This window comes from Stegodyphus dumicola, chromosome 2 (assembly GCF_044657685.1).
Source record: "Stegodyphus dumicola isolate Sdum_Otavi_A_Nest chromosome 2, ASM4465768v1".
NCBI lineage: Eukaryota > Metazoa > Arthropoda > Arachnida > Araneae > Eresidae > Stegodyphus > Stegodyphus dumicola.
The window spans coordinates 163,172,822-163,191,236 of NC_140769.1; the positions used below are offsets into that span (position 1 = coordinate 163,172,822).

Sequence of the window (18,415 nt, forward strand, 5' to 3'; positions counted from 1 at the left end):
ATACGTGTGTGGCGTCACGTGGAGACAGATCTAATCCGGCAGTAACTGTGGAACGCCCCACCCCGCGACAACGTGGCATAATGGTTTGGGGCGCTATTGCCTACGATTCCAGGTCACCTCTAGTTCGTATTCAGGGCACTATAACGGCCCAACGATACTTGGATAATATACTGGGCCTCTGGCAATCTCCTACCTTCAGGGGCTGCCTAATGCAATTTTTCAGCAGGATAACGCCCGACCACACAGTGCTCGCATGTGCCAACATGCTCTGCAAGGTATACAGATGCTTCCCTGGCCACTCTCCTGACCTGTCACCAATCGAACATGTGTGGGATGTGATTGGACGCCGTTTGCAGACTCTGCCCCTGCCTCGCTCAGAAGACGAACTGTGGCAAATGGTTGAAAGGGAATGGAGAGCCATCCCTCAGGACACCATCCGCACTCTTATTGACTCTATGCCTAGAAGTGTTTCTTCGCGCGTCGCCGTTCGCGGTGGTCCTACATCCTACTGAGAGGACACCGTTCTCGCTCTGTATTTTGACTAATCATTTTGAAATAAAGATCACTTATTGCTGCTTGCTGTCTCTGTTTCTTTTCCAAATTTCATCACTTTCTGACCACTCCTTCTTGGTGTTGCATTTTCAATGTCGAGCAGTGTATTTGCTTCTCTATCTTTTATACTGGGTCATATAAAATGCTTTCGCGATTTTTTACCACTAGATGGTACTGATACCTATATCCGGTAACACTCACCCAATTGTTTCAGACGAACGTATGCTTAAAAGGTGACATTCAGCTTCCATTGTTTGTGAAGATGGTTTTCTAATTCGTTGCTCGTGTAAAAGTTATATTGATTTGAAAATGAGTGAACTATCTAAAGAAATACGCTATGTGATGTTTTTTTACTATAAAAAAGGTAAAGATGCTGCAAAAACATGCCGAAAAATTTGTGAAGTGTACGGTGAGAATGCTGTGAGTGAACGAAAGACCCAGGAGTGGTTTGCTTGATTCTGTTTCGGAAATTTCGATGTCAAAGATGCACATCGCTCTGGTCGGCCAATCAATGAAAAAGTCGATGAATTTTGCAACTGGTGGAACAAGATCGCTACGCAAGCTGTCAGGAAATAGCACAGGCACTAAACATCAGCCACATGACAGTTTGAAATCATTTGAAAAGAGCAGGCTATAAAAAGAAGCTCGATGCTTGTGTGCCATATGAATTATCGCAAAGAAATTTGATTGATAAACCCGGTGAAACCATTAATTCGACCTGTATTGTGCACAACTCGACCGTTTGAACGAAGCAATCCACAAAGCTCGACCAGAATTGACCAACAAAAAGGGAGTTACTAATTCAGAAGTCAAACAACAAAAATCAGCGTAATATTTTCATGCCATATTACGCTGATTTTTGTTGTTTGACTTCTGAATTAGTATTTGTTCAGCGTGTTATTGTGTCTTAAAAAAGGGAGTTGTTTTTTATCACGACAATGCGCGGCAACGCACATCTTTGATTATTCGGAACAAATTGACGGAATTTGGTAAGGAAGTTTTGATGCATCCACCGTTTGTTTCGGTCTCTGCAAAATTCTGTTGATGGTAAAAAATTGGCCGACCGAAGCTCCGCTGAACATCATTTGGCCAAGTTTTACGACGATAAACCACAGAAGTTCTACACCGATGGAATTAAGAAGCTGCTCGAAAAAAGTCAAAAAGTCATAGATAATAATGGTCAATATGCACTTGATTAAAATTGATGAAATGTACCAAAAAACCGCGGATACTTTTTATATGGCCCAATATATATATATAAAGAGATAGAAAAATAAATACGTATAACTATGAGTTAAAATTCTAATTTAAATTTGTAACAGACTCTCAGATCTTTTTTATTTGTGTATTTCCCTTCTCTACCAGAAAATATTAAAACACTTGTAGCAAATCCTTTTGAAGTGCAATATTCCAAAGTTAATATGTCATATGATTCTTATATAAAGTTAATGACGCATACAACTAAAGTACTTAAAATATTCATATGACGGCTAAAGTGAAAGCAAAATCTTTTATCCAAATATAATCTAATTGAAACTTAGATCAAACAAATAGTAATAAAGCAATACAACGTCAATTTATTTGAGTGAAAAGTATGCAGCTTCAGCTCACACCACGAATACAAGCTTCCCTTTTCTCTCTGCCTTTGTTCTGCAAAGATGCAATTTGTCATTTCTTTCTTTACCGTCGTTTTGTAAAAATCTGAAACAACGTTTTTAATCATTGAATAATGCACTCGCCTTTTCCAATAATTAAGCTATACATGTGTATACTTCAACCAAGTTCTGCAGTAAATAAACAGCTGTATCAACCGGGCATAATTTCACCTTTATCTTTATGCACTAAATCTAACATTACCCTCTTCAATCGCTAGAACTCTAAATTTTCATGACATATGGGAAATGAAATATTGTACTTCAGAAGTAAATATTTCGGTATAAAGCGTTTCATAGGTTTTTTCAAAATACAGTTGTTTATAAAAGAGAAATTTTTGGTCAAAGAACATGCACTATTTTATTCTTTGCTTAATAGAGATCTGTTTGTGGTATTTTCTTTTAGGCAGCATACCTTCACTTATGGCTGCATAGTCCGGATTTTTATTATTATCCTGAAACCTTAGTATAGAGTTTTATTTTGGGGATGGTCCAATCTTCCTCTTCATCTTCATTCATGATAAGATTGAAGGTTTTCATCTAATATTAATATTCTAATGTCCGGTTGGACAAACGTGACAGTTTCCATCAGCTTGGTATTTTATAGGAAACAGAATTTTTCACACAGCTATTTAAACTTGTAACCATTTTTTGTCTATGCCCTTAACAAATTGTTCCATGAGATTCAGTTTTATGCGAAATTATCACAAACAAATACTCTCTAGGTCTTGACATGAAATGATTTTGCTGCTAAGTTCAAAAATCTTCTTAAATGGAGAGTACTGTTTACTTCAATGTTAAACCGCAGCTTGAATTTACAAAATGTAGGTAAACATTCCGACCTGAAATTATTAAATAATTAACTCTCTGTTCTCTTATGAAACCGAAACAAAATCTCATAATCTATAGTTACAAGGGAAAATAAATACCCGGTATTTTTTCTCTCATCAAAAAAGTATAAATATCTGTAATTTTAGATACTTTCAGTGCGGGCAGATGACCGAAAATAATGAAATTCCATCAGGGCAGGATTAGCTAACAGTGAATCATCGAATTCCAAAGAAGACAAAAAAAAAGAGAAAAAAATACATAAAATGGCTAATGAAAATGCTTTTAATCAAACAAAATTTTGAACAGCTTGTAAGGTATTTTCTTTTTCATTACCACGTGCCTTCTTGATGTAACTGAAAAGCACGTCCGGTTAGCAATCGGGAATTTCGACTAAGCAACCAAATGTTAGAAATTTCCTTTCGACATTAAACTTGTATTTTCAGAAAGACAAACAGAAAGGTCATAAAAAATGCCGGTAGTTATTAGTCATTTTTTTCCAACAGTCCGGTAATTATAGTATCTTTTTTCATATAGTTAGCTCATTTACTGTTTCATTTAAGAAAACTAATAACCTTGAACTTGCCTTAAAAGAACTATCCGATGCCATAATTTTAGTAATCAAACACTCGCGAAAGAGATCTTTTCTCGTTATGCTTGAAGACGGAGTAAACTGAATGAGAGAGAGCTGAGTGGGGTAAATAAATATACACTGACTGGACACCCAACTTGCAACACCAAGAAAGACAAGAGATATCACAGCAAAATTTATTTAGTAGATAGCATGTTAACCAAGTATCAAATGATTAAATTTATGGACTTCTGTCAAGTGTGGTTCCTTCCAGAATCAGTAGTTAGTGTAGCCGCCATTGTTGGAGATCACCGCTGCCACACGCCTTGGCATTCATTCGAAGAGACTTTGGATGTGTTCTTGGGGTACAGCAGACCAAGCAGCTTCCACACGTTGCTAAAGTTGATCTGGTGTGGCAGCTTGGGATGTAATCTGGGTCAATCGTTCAGCAACCATGGACCACATGTTTCTATCGGCGAAAGATCCGGCCATCGAGCTGGCCAAGGAAACAATTCAATTTGGTGATTGACAAAGAACCCTTGGACAATGCGTACCACGTATGGTCACGCATTATACTGTTGAAGGCTGTGGGCAAGCCCTGAAGGTAAGGAAGGACAACTGGCTCCAACACCTCGGAGATGTAGTGCTGGCTGTTTAAAGTACCGGCAATGCAAATTTGAGGAGTGCGAGAGTGATATCCAATACCGCCCCATACCATAATACCCGGTGCAGGACCAGTGTGGCGGTGCATAACGCAACTGTTCAGCATCCTCTCTCCACGGTGTCTCCAGACTCGAATCCGACCATTGAGGTGTTGCAGACAGAAGCGTGACTCGTTAGTAAAGACAATTTCATTTCATTCTGCTGTCCACATCCTTCTTTCATTGCACCATTGGCGGCGGAGACGTCTGTGGTTCTGCGTCAAGGATAGACGAAGCAATGGATGTCTTGCGGACAGACCACTCTGCTGTAAACGGCGTCGAATGGTACGCGCAGACACTGGATGATGCGTTACAGACTGAATGTGCTGTGCTACGGTTCGTGATGTAACTGAGCGATCCGTCACTGCCATGCGCACAATTTTCCTGTCATTACTTGAAGTGGTGCACTGAGGTGGATGCGATCGAACACGTCGATCTGTCGTACCCTCCTGCATGCAACGGTCACATATCCGCATTACAGTTGTTTGGTTTCGTCCAACACGACTACCGATTTCCCTGAAAGGTAATCCACACTTTCGATAGGCCACTATCCTTCCTCTTTCGAACTCGGATACTTGATCAAACGATGATCGCTGTTTACAACGAAGCATAATTGATCTTTTTTTTTTTTTTTTTGGTTGTTGTTGTTGTTGTTGTTTTTTCTAAAACCACAAGAAAAACACAATTTCCGAACTTGAAATCGTCGAAAACTCCAAGCCTTAAATAGCGTTTAGAAGTGGCGCCACAAGCGCGCGTGATGTGCGTCTGCGCTGAAATTCTAATTATTTGCATATCTCACCTCCGCTAATGCATGTTATAAATTTCATGTTATTTGCATGCATCCTTCAGGATGTTGCATTTACGGTGGCCAGCAGTGTAGAAATAGTGATATGGGGCGTAGTACTAAAGATCTAAGACGCAAATAATCAAGTGCTCGGTTGAGCGAGCGAAAAGATTTTGTAGAACTTTGTTTACTACATCTTTTATCTTATTCAAAGACTTCGCTGGCGTTTGTCCAAGTGCGTTAACAGTTTAACAACCAACGAGACCCCATTGTAACATTATACAGAAAAAAATTAACTTATATTCATAACCTTTAATGATGAGGATGTTCAATTATCATTAAATATAGCCTTATTCTCTTAAAATACAAATCTAACTCAAATGCAATAACTGACTATTTGCTTAAAGTTATTTATAATGATAAGCTATCTGTTTACACATTGCCTGCAGTAGAAAATATTATTTTTCATAATAAATATCGTTTAAAGAAAAAGTAAAGTTCCGATTATCTGGATTAATATTGGCCAACGTCTCTCCATAGTTAACTTAAGACCACGGCTCCTCCGTAGGCAGGAAAAAATACACAAAATGAACAATATAGCATACCATAATTAACAGAAAAGTTTTATTGACAAGTGCTGTTTCCGATGCACATTTCCGCGCGCTGGAGATAAAAAGGAGGTTTTTTTTTTTTTTTTTTTTTTTTTTTTTTTAAGTCCAAAGGGGCTTTGTCGCTGAAGGACTATTGTTTTCGTTTTGCGATTTTGCGTTGGTTCACTATAAATGTCCGTTTCACTTTTCAAAGTGCTGCCACCAAATGTTAGACTCCTGCATTATATTTGAAGAAATTAAATAATGAAAAAATCTGCATAAAATGTATGTTTCTCGCATTGTGATAAAACAACGGTACATAGAGCCATCGAATTTTGAATGACGTAAACCTCCTGCAAATATGGGCATGTGGAAAACCAAATTTGAAACTTGAAACTTGTTTTATTATCGATTTCATATTTTGTAAATCTTTAATGGATTTTTGATTAACAGACTCAAGGATTTCAAAGCGAGCCATGGCAACGTTGTACAGAAAAAAAAAATTTTTGCGCATGAGACTGCGTATTGGGAATTCTAAATGATATGCTCAATTTAAAACTGTTTTGCGATGTTGCTCTTGAACTGAATTTTATGGTTTTAAGTGCAAAGGAATAAATAAATGTAACAGACATAACAGGTTTAATAAATAAAGGTAACAGACAAAATGTTAAAAAACGTCTCTTTGGACGTAATTTAAAATCTGAAACCTTTCAGATTTTTATCTTCCACCCCCCCCGTACAGTGTTGCCATTGTTCGCTTTGAAATCGTTGAGTTTCTTAATCAAAAACTCATAAATGCTTTAAAAAATATGAAATAGGTAATAAAACAAATTCTAAATTTCGGCTTCCAGATAGATGCCCATATTCGGGTGGAGACGTACGTTATTCAAAATTGGATGGCTCTAAGTACCATTGTTTTATCACAATGCGAGAGACATACATTCATTTATGCAGATTCTTCACTATTTAATTTCTTGAAATATAATACAGAGCGATAATATTTGGTGACAACAATTTGAAAAGTGATTCGGACTTGTAAAGTTTTCGACGCAAAATACCAAAGCGAAATTAATAACCCTTGTGGGCTAAGACAAATGGCTCCTCAGCTCTTTTCAGATCGTGTATTCGGCCTGCATTTAACTTGAGACTGCTGGCATAATGAACGCGCGAGGTTCTTCAACGTGCCGAGTCGCTGGGGAATTCCCTCGCAGTGTTAACTGTAAAAGAGGTTATCACATCTAGCTAAGGTCCCTGCTAGACGGGACTTTTCTGTGAACCGAGATTTCTGGTAGCACTGGTTTAAACGGGAGGATTCCTAGAAAAAAAGAGTACCGCTTGAAGCGAAGTCCCGCCTAGCTACGAAAACGATTTACCGGCTGAATGATCACGTGATCCCAATCTAAGCGACAATCTATTACTGTTTGGCTTTCAAGTCTTTGTAGTAAGTGAAAATGCTAACCTAGCTACTTGGGTTTCCTGGAAATATGCGGGTTTTGAGAATTGTCCCTTTCGACGTCCAGTCCCTCTTGGCCGAAACATAATGTGTTTGGGACTTAACAAGTTTGCATAAACGAGGAAAGCAAAACTGTCCGCCCTGAGCAGCATCCCCATTTAGGGGTACTGGCAACATTTCCTTAAACAGTTTAAGGAGGTACTGGTAATGGATAAAGCCGGTGCTATTGTATCGGTGACAGAATATGGAGGCTATTAAGTTCTAGATCAGGGGCAGGGAGTTCTTAAACTTTTTGCTCTATAAACCCCTTTCACCATTGTTAAAAGATCACTTCTTCCTTCTGTTTTCCAAAACTCAGAAAATACATATACATTTATTTAGATTATTTTTAACACATTTTTTATAATTTAAACAGCTAAAAGTATAGAAAATGTTGATAGATATAAAAATTTGAATAAAAGTAATTTTTATATTCTTAAACTAAAACTATCAAAAATATAAATGATGAAGGCTGAAAAGATGCCTATATTAAATAACAGAATTAGGTAATCACAACAACAGGAAGACACATAAAATTCCTTTAAGTCTAATACAGCTGCTTCAATGCTTCAAGAAACTAGAAGAAAACTAGCAAGGTATCAGTAAGTATATGTGATTAATAAACGTATTTCATAATTTATCGATATTTTAACTAAAACAATTTCAATGGAATTAATACAGCTACATACCTTCCCTAAGCATTTTAATCCCAAAAAGAAAGAATAAAAGTGCTGATAAATAATGCATCCATATTACTGGAATCAGAGAAGATACAAGCCCGAGTCCAGCTACAAAATGAGAAAAATATACTCATTTATTTAAAATTCTAATCCGAGTTTTATACTTTATTAATTGATTACGTCATTATTAGAACTATCATATTCATTGCATTTGATAACTGTATAGCTTATTAAAGAAGAAAATTCGTTTTGCGTAATATCGAAAACAGAAATGTTACACACAACTTGTTGCAAGCAAATTGTTCATGAATTGCCATTTCTATTGCACAAAATAAAAGGTGCCATTTAAGAACTTTTTTTTTATCATTTTTACTTACCCGAAAGTGCTGTCATGAGGATTAAAGCAAGCATTGCTCCACCAAACACCGAGATTACGGAGTGAGACAGGGCTAAAACGACAGCTATGAAAAAAGTCTTGTCACCGAATTCAGACACTATAATTACACTAAAGGCACTGAAGGCGCCTGCCGCAAAATCTGGTGTAACAGGCTGACAAGTCTCATTGGCATCGCATAAAGGGATCTAAAATATAATTAACAAGAAAAATCGTCATCTACAGCATAATTAATAAAATGCTACATTTATTCGACCGAAAGTAATTTCATTATTAGGATTTATATACTTTATTAGCTTTAAAAAGAATATTCTTGGTGCAAAACAGAGATGAATTTTCTCCAGGCAGAGCGATTATTTGTGATTGAGTATTAATTCGCAAAGCATTAATTTAATTGCAATGACATTTTTCGCACACTCTTTGCTCCTGATTGCAACTTTTATTCCTGACTTCGTCCATTTTCCTAACGAGCTTTAAAACAGGCGGGCAGCTACTTCGTTTCTTATGGTGAACACTTTCAGTTTTTCAAAATCAGTTTACGGTGGGGAAAATCATTACCTTGTTAAGTTCCTGAACACAGGCAAAGGTCTCTTTTAAATGCTCCAACAACTTTCCCGTAAGAATGCGTTGCGAAGTAATCCGTCATAAAAATCTGTCCTATTTGGGGAAAAATTATCTCCATCTTGCACCAGACAATTGGCTTTTAAATCTAACAGCACAAACTGCAACTGAAATTTCGAATTATATATCACTTGCAATAATATAGGAGTGTTGTCCACTGAAAAAATTTGTAGTTAATATCTATTTTGGAATTTTCACAGTTTCCGACGCCTGAATGAACTTCTTGTATACTGTTTCTATAATATGTAATGTTCACTCGGCCAATTAAGGATTCCAACCTGCAAAGGAAAGATTTTTTTTTCGTTTCCCAACTTTAACGTAAATACAAGCCGGTTTCTTTTAAAACGTCGTCCACAAAAAATTCTTTCTTCTTAGAAGGGCCTGGCGTATTTTGCCTTAATTATCCATCCAGTTTTGTAGGTAAACAGACCTTGACCATTAAATAATTCAATCCAATCTTAACTTTTACTTCGGTGGCATCTGCGACCAGGGAACAAAGCAATGAGATGAATCGTTTGAACTGTGTTTCCATTAAAGACGCAGTTATCCACCAAATAGGTACTCTATCCCGTGGCCAAAGTCAGCATTGAAATGCAAGATGAAAAAACTTGCAACCGCACAATAGCAACATCAATGGGATCACTGACAACAAGGAAGACTAACATATGAATTCCTCCCTAAAGTAGATGAAAATGTCACTTTTTCATCCTACTTCCTTTCTTGGTACATCTCGGGCCACGGCCTATTTCCACTCTACCTCTACAACAGACACAAAGCCTCCTCTGACAGATGTATTTGCGGAAGCAACGGGGACCCAGAGCACTACATCTTCAACTATCTATTTATTGTTACGAACTTTATTGTACCTCACCTACCTATAAACATTACCATCACCAAATGCAACAATATGCAGCTCTGAATATCCAAGTGTATAACATCTGTATGATTGCATATCACCTTGTTTAATTCTCAATAAATACGGAGAGGTTTCACCGGGCAATACCATTTTTGCTCTTAGAGATGATATGGTGCCTCCTGTACTTGCTCCTGTCTTGTCCTGTGTTCCCCTTATAATAATATTACAACTAAATATTGCTTACATTAAAGAATTCCTAAATAGTTAAAACAAAGCTGAGAGTAATTTTATTTGTTATACCGCTGAATGTACTTTCTTCAGCGGGCAATACTTCGAAGATCTATACGCACACGTAAGCATAGTCTCCAGTTCACGATTAAAAAATAATAATAATGTAGCAACTGTGAAGGTGAAGATAAGGTACGAGGCCAACTCGACGGATAAGGAGTTCAAGGAAGAATAATACTACACATACTAGTACAAGGAAGAAGTTGGTGAATTTGGGGACCTACGTCTTATCCACCGGCTACGGAATAGTTCATTCAGGCGTTCACAAACAGTAAGCGCAAAGTGGGCAGGGGTTCCATCGTTTTGGTAAACAATCGTGTCGTTTATGCCCGCATTCTGCAGCTGTGGAAGAAAGCAGTCATTTGACATCTCAAGAAGAGTAACATGGGTCACGGAATCCTGAAAATCCTAAAGATGTGTTGTTCGTAAGTCATCCTCTCCCAAAGCATGAGGTGCGGAGGATTGTTTTCAGTTTCTTGGTAAAAATGTGTGTTTTCCTTTGCCCATATGAAGGTGTTCTTATCCTGCGAACTCCGATAAATAGAGTAGCTATCAGAGAAAAGAAGGCACTTCAGAGCAGGAATGGTGTGGAAAGCCTCTAACAAGATCCTGCATACTTTCAGCTGGCGGTTTAAGTCATCATCCATTAGTTCATTGATGGCCATTGGCCGGAATGCTTGTAGGCGTAAGTCCCTTTCCATGTGAATTCGCATTGTACTTCTTTTAATTTCAAGTTCTACAACACGCTTTCTGGTCGACATGCAAGATGAATGCATCACTGACTTCAGCACGTTGATAGACGGCCAGAGCGGGGTCATCCAAAACATTTTCTCAAGCGAAAAACTTTCTTCTTCCGCATGATTGATCAAAGTTTGATGACTTCGTGACTCCAAACTAAACAGTTCACGAAACCTATCTATCAGTGTTATATTCTCGCTGTTGTGCTTCCGTTCGTGGGACCAACGCACTTGCCACTAAGCGCTCCTCCAGAGTGAAGTCGCTGGTATCAACCATTGTTCTTCACAAAGCACAGAAAGGCGGGATAATGAATTGGTCAATGCACAAACTTTATTCTCTTCCCTGGGCATTCAGGTGGCAGTTACGAAGCAATCATGTTGGAATTCACATCAGGAGTACTGTTTCCATATCAGTGGTCAAAATTGGATGTTCAAATCTTAAATATCTTATCATCTTACACTGGTACGCGCATTTAGTTAAGCTGAAAAGGGACTTTCTAGCCAAACTGTACATAGACTATTTGCTTATTATGATAATGAAGATCAGTTCTCCTAGTCTTCGAGATAATGCAGCTCGAGATGTACTATTTTAAGAAGGGGAGACAAAGTTGTAAATAGAAATACATGGTATTGTCATTGAATATCCTTATGCTGTAGCTTGCTACTGCTTTATCAGGATGATATCATTACGTGAAACTTTTCCATATTACTCAATTTCTTGCGAATTTCAAGGATTAAAGAATTAGAATAATTTTCCTTTCTTCTTCTGAAGAGATCCTTACAATCGTCTTTTGTTACTGAATCATCTTTCTGAAACTGTTGCGGCTGTTTCTTGCTGAGCTCAGTTTTGTGATCCTCTAGTAACTTCTCCACATCTTCACTGTTAACTTCCTAACTCATGGTTTTTGTCTGAAGGCACACTATCATAGATGACAAATAAATGTTCTAAATCTCAAAGCGCTTCAAGTTCTTGGCTGCAAAACAATCGGGCCGTAAGTTCCTCCAGTCCGAATTCACTTTCAGCCAGGCTTTGTTAAGCAATGAAAAATGTTAAAATGATGCTTCCAGAAGTTTCTTAGTGTTAATTTTGTGGTATAGGTTTTATACAGCATCATTGAAGATCATATGTTGTCGACTTGATCGTTTATAACTCGAGATATCGTTCGTCATCCGAAGCGTTTCATGTTTAGATAAATTGTTCATGAAATGAGACGTTCATGATTCTATTATCCTATATTTGTATTTTTGTATTCTTACCGTTTTATGGACTTTGTACAGAGACTGAACGGAACAGAAACTGAACATACAGAAGAGACCAGATTGAACTGAACAAGCAACAGGCGCTTTCAGTACCCCCTTCAGAAGATTGTAGACTTTAACATGTTTAAAATTTGAATTTTTAAATTAACTATTTCTTCCCTTCAGAAAAGAATCTTATACCAATCGGAGCATTACTTTGCGACTACAGGGTTATTTAACAATATAGGAATCTGAAATAAAAGGTATTTGAGGGAGTTTAGATTGCCGTTTGACTGCAGGCGTAAATCTTGACTGAGTTTTATAGATAGTTCTTGGCTTTTTCTCAAACCATATTTAAATACCATATCACTGACCAAGTATAGTTCGACCGCCTCATCCGCGACCATGAGCGCAAACACGCATACGCCATTCAGACCGAATTATTCTCAAAATAGGGTGGAAGGATGGGGACTTTCTTTCCCTCCAGCATAGCTCTTTCCGGAGAAGAGAAGACCTTCTTACACGTCGCAGCAAGTAATACCACCCCTTTTGGACGAGTTTATGTCTTTTGGCAGAATGCCAACCAGGATTGCGCTTGAGACGGTCGAACTATACCAGGGTCGCTAGTTGTTTCCGGTAGTGTTAGTGTTAGTATAGATTTGGTTTATACAGTGAACTTTTTCTCTATGACCACCACCCAGGTTATTTTGGTCTTTAGTGAAGATGATCGTCTCACGTAGCTGCTTTTCAATACCTGTGTTCATTTATGTTATGAGAAACGCTTTCAGAACCGCCACGAAACATACGTTCAATGTATTTATTCGTTATTTATAGTAATATTATATATAATATTTCTTACAAATTTCAATTTAATTATAGGATACTTTCTTAAATTTATTTCCAATGAACATTAAAGAGCTTATTAGTTGACAATAAAATGATAGATTAAAAGTAAATAACTTACTGTTACCACTTCAGCTGTTTCTGTCATCATGGTATCTGTAAAGGTGATGTCTGTGGGTATAGTTTCAGCTTTAGCCTTGAACCAAACCGATAAAATGAAGAAACAAAGAGTGAAGTTAATAATATCCTGAAAATAAAGGTCGACACACTAAATTAGCATATCTGCATGATTTATCACCTTTCTCTATTCAAACTAATATACAACGTTTGACGGTAACTACCGTATACTAGAGACTTATATATTTTGACCACGCTTTTATGGATTAAAATGATTCATGTTATAAAAATAATTATTAAATCTCCTTTTTAATTCTTCTTGCTATTTATCGGACTCATTGAGAGAATTTAGAAATGTAATGAAGGCGTAAAGTCATGGTTACGAAATTTGATTGAAATTATGGCATGCCACATGTTTTCTCTTGTGGTGTAAGTGGTTAACATATCCAGCTGCAGTTAGAGCAAATCTGGTTAGAATGCTGGAGAAAAACTTGATTTTTCATGTTTCTTCCTCCAAAAAATGTCTAGTAGTCTCTATACTGGCAAACGAACTAAAGTATGGTGGATGATAACTTGTTCTCACATAGATTTGGTCGACTAAGTCTCGTACCTCTCTCCAGTCGCTGTTTAAATGAGACAGAATATAAGGAATTATCAATTTTCCTCATGCCTATTACTGTAGTGTAAATGAAGTGTATGTGATTAGCGAATCTAATAGCGATACAAGATTTGTGGCACGAATTACAGACGGAGCGCAACTTATTTTTCATGCTTTGTTTTCCAAGAATTTAACAGTCTCTACATGATTACGAAAACCGTACGTCGTCGTTTTTTGGTACCTTTATTAATAAGGCAAATATTTACACTAACGAAATGAGACTTATTTAAAAAATGAGATGAAAATCATTTTATTAATTGGTATAAATATCTAGTGTTCAGTTCTGCTTTCCAGGATGGCAACCTCGGTCCTAATTCCATGTGAAAATTTCCTACATGCTTGTATATACATTTTAAGTAACAAATGTTCAGATTTAAGGTAACTTTCACCTTTCTGCTTTGCAGTGTCAGTCTTTTAGTATTCTTCCATTTAGCTGTGTTAACAACTACCATGTTTACGTGGTGAGAATGTTTCTCCGACCGAAGTCACAGATGATGTTAAAGCACTTACTGAGCTTAGTGAACAATATCTCGAAAAGATCATCCTGCTTCTCGATAGTCCGAAGTCGTTAAGCTGGCTAACTGCCACTCCCCCCCCCCCAGTGCATTAATTTTCTAAATAGCTCTGAACAATGTAATGAAAAAAGAGTATTAAATTGCAACCCGAAAGTTTCAGATTATAGTGCAATATTTCGAATAGTTTACCGTTGAAATTTCAAAAGTTTCTAAAAAAATATTAAAAAATTTTAAATATATGAAAGTTTTAAGACTTTTATACCCTTTAAATGCTTAGTAAAATTTTCATATGTTTATTCTAGTTTAATGCTAATAAAATGTTAAGCTAAATATGTACCACTGCCCTACTAATTTAAGGATTAGTCGTCTAAGAATTCAAGATGCAGAGTGTTAAATCATACTCTTAAATCGAGGTGGTAAAAATAGGAATATCAAATAATACAATAAAAAATATATTATATTATGTGATCATAAATTATTGTGATGTGGTAACTTATGCGATGTTTAATAAACAGTACTTAATTATTCAAGACGTAGCTGTGCTTCTATTTCAGCGGATCGCTTGCACATGTGGTTTGTAATAAATAATTTCCTCAAATGACAATATTTTATATCTTCCCAGGGCAGTCAAGTCACTTACTGAAAATAGTAAACATATTAGGCGAGGGTGCTTAATGAGTAACCCTTTTTTATTCATACACCTTGAATGTATAAAGTATTTTTATATACGACGTCCTCTCTGACGTCAGTTTAATGCAACGGACATAGAATTTTGACGAAATAGCTGCTATATTAAGCATAGTATTGTATATCATTTATATATTCTATACTAAACGTATAATTATATATTATTTATATATATTTTATATTAAGCATATTATTTATATAATAAAATATCAGCGACTCTCAACCGGTGGTACACAAGAAAAAAATAGGTGGGCTGAACCCAAAGAAAGATTTTAAAGGCGTTTTACATAAACCTATTAAATTTTTATTGCCTTTTTGCAGAACATATTTGTGTGAACAATAATTTTCTTCTACGTTTTATTTTAAAAAGAAATACAGAACAAAATTAAAAGTGGATCCTAGATTACGATTAAATTTTAGTGAAATAAGACCTGAGATAAAGAAATTGATCTCTCCTTAATAGGCCCAAATTTCACACTAAATTTTAGAATTAAAATATTATAACTTAAATTTTGATAATTAAAATGGTAACCAATTTTTAATCTAATATTTTATCAAATTATATGATCATATATATATATATATATATATATATATATATATATATATATATATTATTGAAAACTGAAAAATAATCATTGTAAAATGTAGTAGTGGTACTAAGCTTTTCAATTTTTTTTAGATAGGAAGCGTTAGAAAAAGGTTTGAGAACCGCTCATCTATATGAAGCATATTATTATATGCTATTTATGTATTCTGTATTAAAAGCATTATTACATGTTATTTATATATTCTATATTAAGCATAATATTATATGAAATTTATATTTTGTATTAAGCATACTTTTGCATGCGTACGGGCTCGTAATGAACTGAATGCACAAGTTCGATGCTAAGTGAATAAAATTTATTCTTATCCCAAGAAATTAAAACAAAATGCTGAAATTTCTTCAGCGATATTCGTACAATATCTCAATATCTCGCATTAGTTATATTTTAAACTACTAAAACGTTTTACAGAACACAATTCAAAACAGAGAAACGTAGAGAAAGCTAATACGATCTCGCCCCGAATTCTCTACAGTAAACAACAACAGTTTTCTTAACAACTGAATTGAGATGTTTTCCTCCAGCTTTGATAATCGTTTTAATCACGCAAGAGAATATTCTGGTATTTTCCGGATTTTTCTGGATATCAAAAGAATACAATTACGAAATATCTATTTATTAAAATGTTAAATTTGCGTGCTCCTGTATTTTAATTTTTTCGACGTAGCTTTCTCTTCAAATAAGTCTCGTGCTGCATTGCTCGGGAATATAAAACAATTTTAATTACAAATTCTACTAAAAATAGCTAAATAAATACAAAAAAGTAACAATATTATTACAATGTGTTATTTATATGTTCTATATTAAGCATTATATTCACATATCATATTTATATGTTCTTCCGTATTCAAGTCTTCAGAATTAGCTTCTTTTTTTTTTTTTTTTTTGTTCTCTAAACATTTATTTCTTAACTTAGATAATGTAATGCCAAAGTTAAATTCATTAGCTCTTTGCATTTGCCTTAATATTTGATCGGTGCTAGAAATCAAGCAAAAGACCCCATTTAAAATACACATAAAAAAACTATTGATATATTGATATTTGTGGGATAATGAAGAATTTTAACTAGCCTCACCCGACCCAAACAACTTAGCTTTACTTGAGAGGCTACACTTCAGACTTGGCATGGTATGGCTCCGTTACTAAATGTCATCATAAACGCAAATCAATTTGCTCGTTAAAAAATGAAATATAACCATTCTTTAACATCGTCTTATAGTATAACTTGAAAGTTAACATAAAATAATTGCAGAATATTTAAAACAAATTAAATGGAACTTATTCATCAACTAATTACCTAATTGTGAAAGCCTAAAACATGACTGTACACCTTTTGGCAGACTAATCGTTTAAAAAGCATTCACTTACCATCGGATCTTCTTCACCAAAAACAGTAATCCCAATAATCTCAAACTATATGGAAACCGAACGAGTTGGAATAAACGCAGACAGACGACTCCAGAGTCATATCAATCTCAAATACTGTTAATCTTTTGTTTTTCTATCTGCCCGTCAACCTTCTTCTCGCCAACTAATTTATATAATCTTCTGAAATGAGCGTTTGTATCAAGTCAGAAGAAACAGAACTAAATTTAACTTAAACCTGTCTGGTCAATAACTTAGGATAAATGCTGAAAAGCTATGGAGAAAACTGGGAGAGGAAATTATTCTCTTTTTATTATTATTGTGAATTATTTTAATTACTTGCCTGGCCGCTAACTGTTTCGTGGAATGCCTTAAACAGTGAAAACATAAAAAATTAAATTTGCATAAAATCTTAGTTATTATAATATGGCTGTTTACCTATCATTAAAAAATAATTAATAGCGTAAAATTAATTTTGTCTGTAAATACTCAATTTTTGTTAAAAATCGGTAACATCTAATAGATTTTGAAATCTCTTTAATACCAAAAGTACTCGGTTTTATTGCAAAAACGTATTTTACATGGTCCTTTTCTACGACTTCCTATAGGATTAAATAGCAGAATATACACAGTATGGTGTTGGTGTATTTAATTATGGCAAAGCACACTAGGGCTATCTGCCTAAGGGGAGGGATGCCTTCGTGGAGGACTTTCTAAGGGAAACTGGCTCGTATACACGTTACACATGGGGAAAACCACGAAAACACCCATGCAGCCAGCCCGTTCGCGTGATTCGAACCTCGGACCAAACTACCAGTGTTCAGCGACTTTACCGCTCGGCCGCTGGTGGGCCGAATATACACAGTAAATATTCAAGTTCCCGAGCAATTATTCTTTCTCAGTTTAAAAAATCCACTTTCTTTATTTTCAGAGATTTGTTTTGCCTGGTATATTCTTCTATTTCGTTTTGTGTGTATAAGTTTGAAGCTTAATAAAATCAAATTTTCTTACCATGTGATAATTCAATTAGGAAATTATGCCTGAACCTCTCAAAAAGTAGAAACATTTTGTAAAAGCACATAGTCTCAGGGCCAACGCCAGATCGGAGGCCGCATATTTTTTTTTATTTTTTTTATTTATTTTTTATTTTTTTATTTTATTTATTTATTTATTTATTTATTTTAATTAAGGGATGCATTGAGCGGCAAAGCCACAAAGATTGCATCGGGCGTCAAAAAACTAGTTCCGACCCTGCATCGTCTGCAGCATATAAGCAGTAAACAGCGACTTAAATAGTTTAGTAAGAACAATATGCTTTGAGTATACTTATATCGAAGCAAAAGCTTTAGTTTTTTCCCCAAAAGACCATATTTAAGTTTAAATTTTGGGAAAGAATTACAAAAGTTTACATTAAATGAGAATACATTTTTCGTAAAATTAATAAAATTAAGACATACGATAAGTTTTAACAGAAGGAATGCAAAATTGTAAATTCAAATTTTGGAAGAATATTATAGTAGAGAATGGGAGAAGTTAAAGTTCTACACAACAAGAGATTAGACACGATTTTCGAAAATGAGACTTTAAATCAGAAAAAGTTTGCAAAACTAATTGATGAAAAGAGAAGGGAAAAGTAA

The 18,415-nt window shown here is 35.4% G+C and overlaps 1 protein-coding gene across 1 annotated transcript in view; it reads right to left on the reverse strand.

Annotated features, from left to right (window-relative positions):
• The window catches only part of LOC118198653 (uncharacterized), a 39,162-nt gene extending 22,362 nt beyond the window's left edge, over window positions 1-16,800 (reverse strand). Inside the window, exons 1-4 of the mRNA XM_035370390.2 lie at window positions 16,782-16,800; window positions 12,950-13,075; window positions 8,228-8,432; window positions 7,860-7,958 (exon numbers count right to left, since the gene is read on the reverse strand). Of these exons, the coding sequence (XP_035226281.2) occupies window positions 7,860-7,958; window positions 8,228-8,432; window positions 12,950-13,075; window positions 16,782-16,784 (433 nt within the window). The 5' untranslated portion in view covers window positions 16,785-16,800. The remainder of the gene's footprint in view (window positions 1-7,859; window positions 7,959-8,227; window positions 8,433-12,949; window positions 13,076-16,781) is intronic.
• Window positions 16,801-18,415: the final 1,615 nt, after the last annotated feature.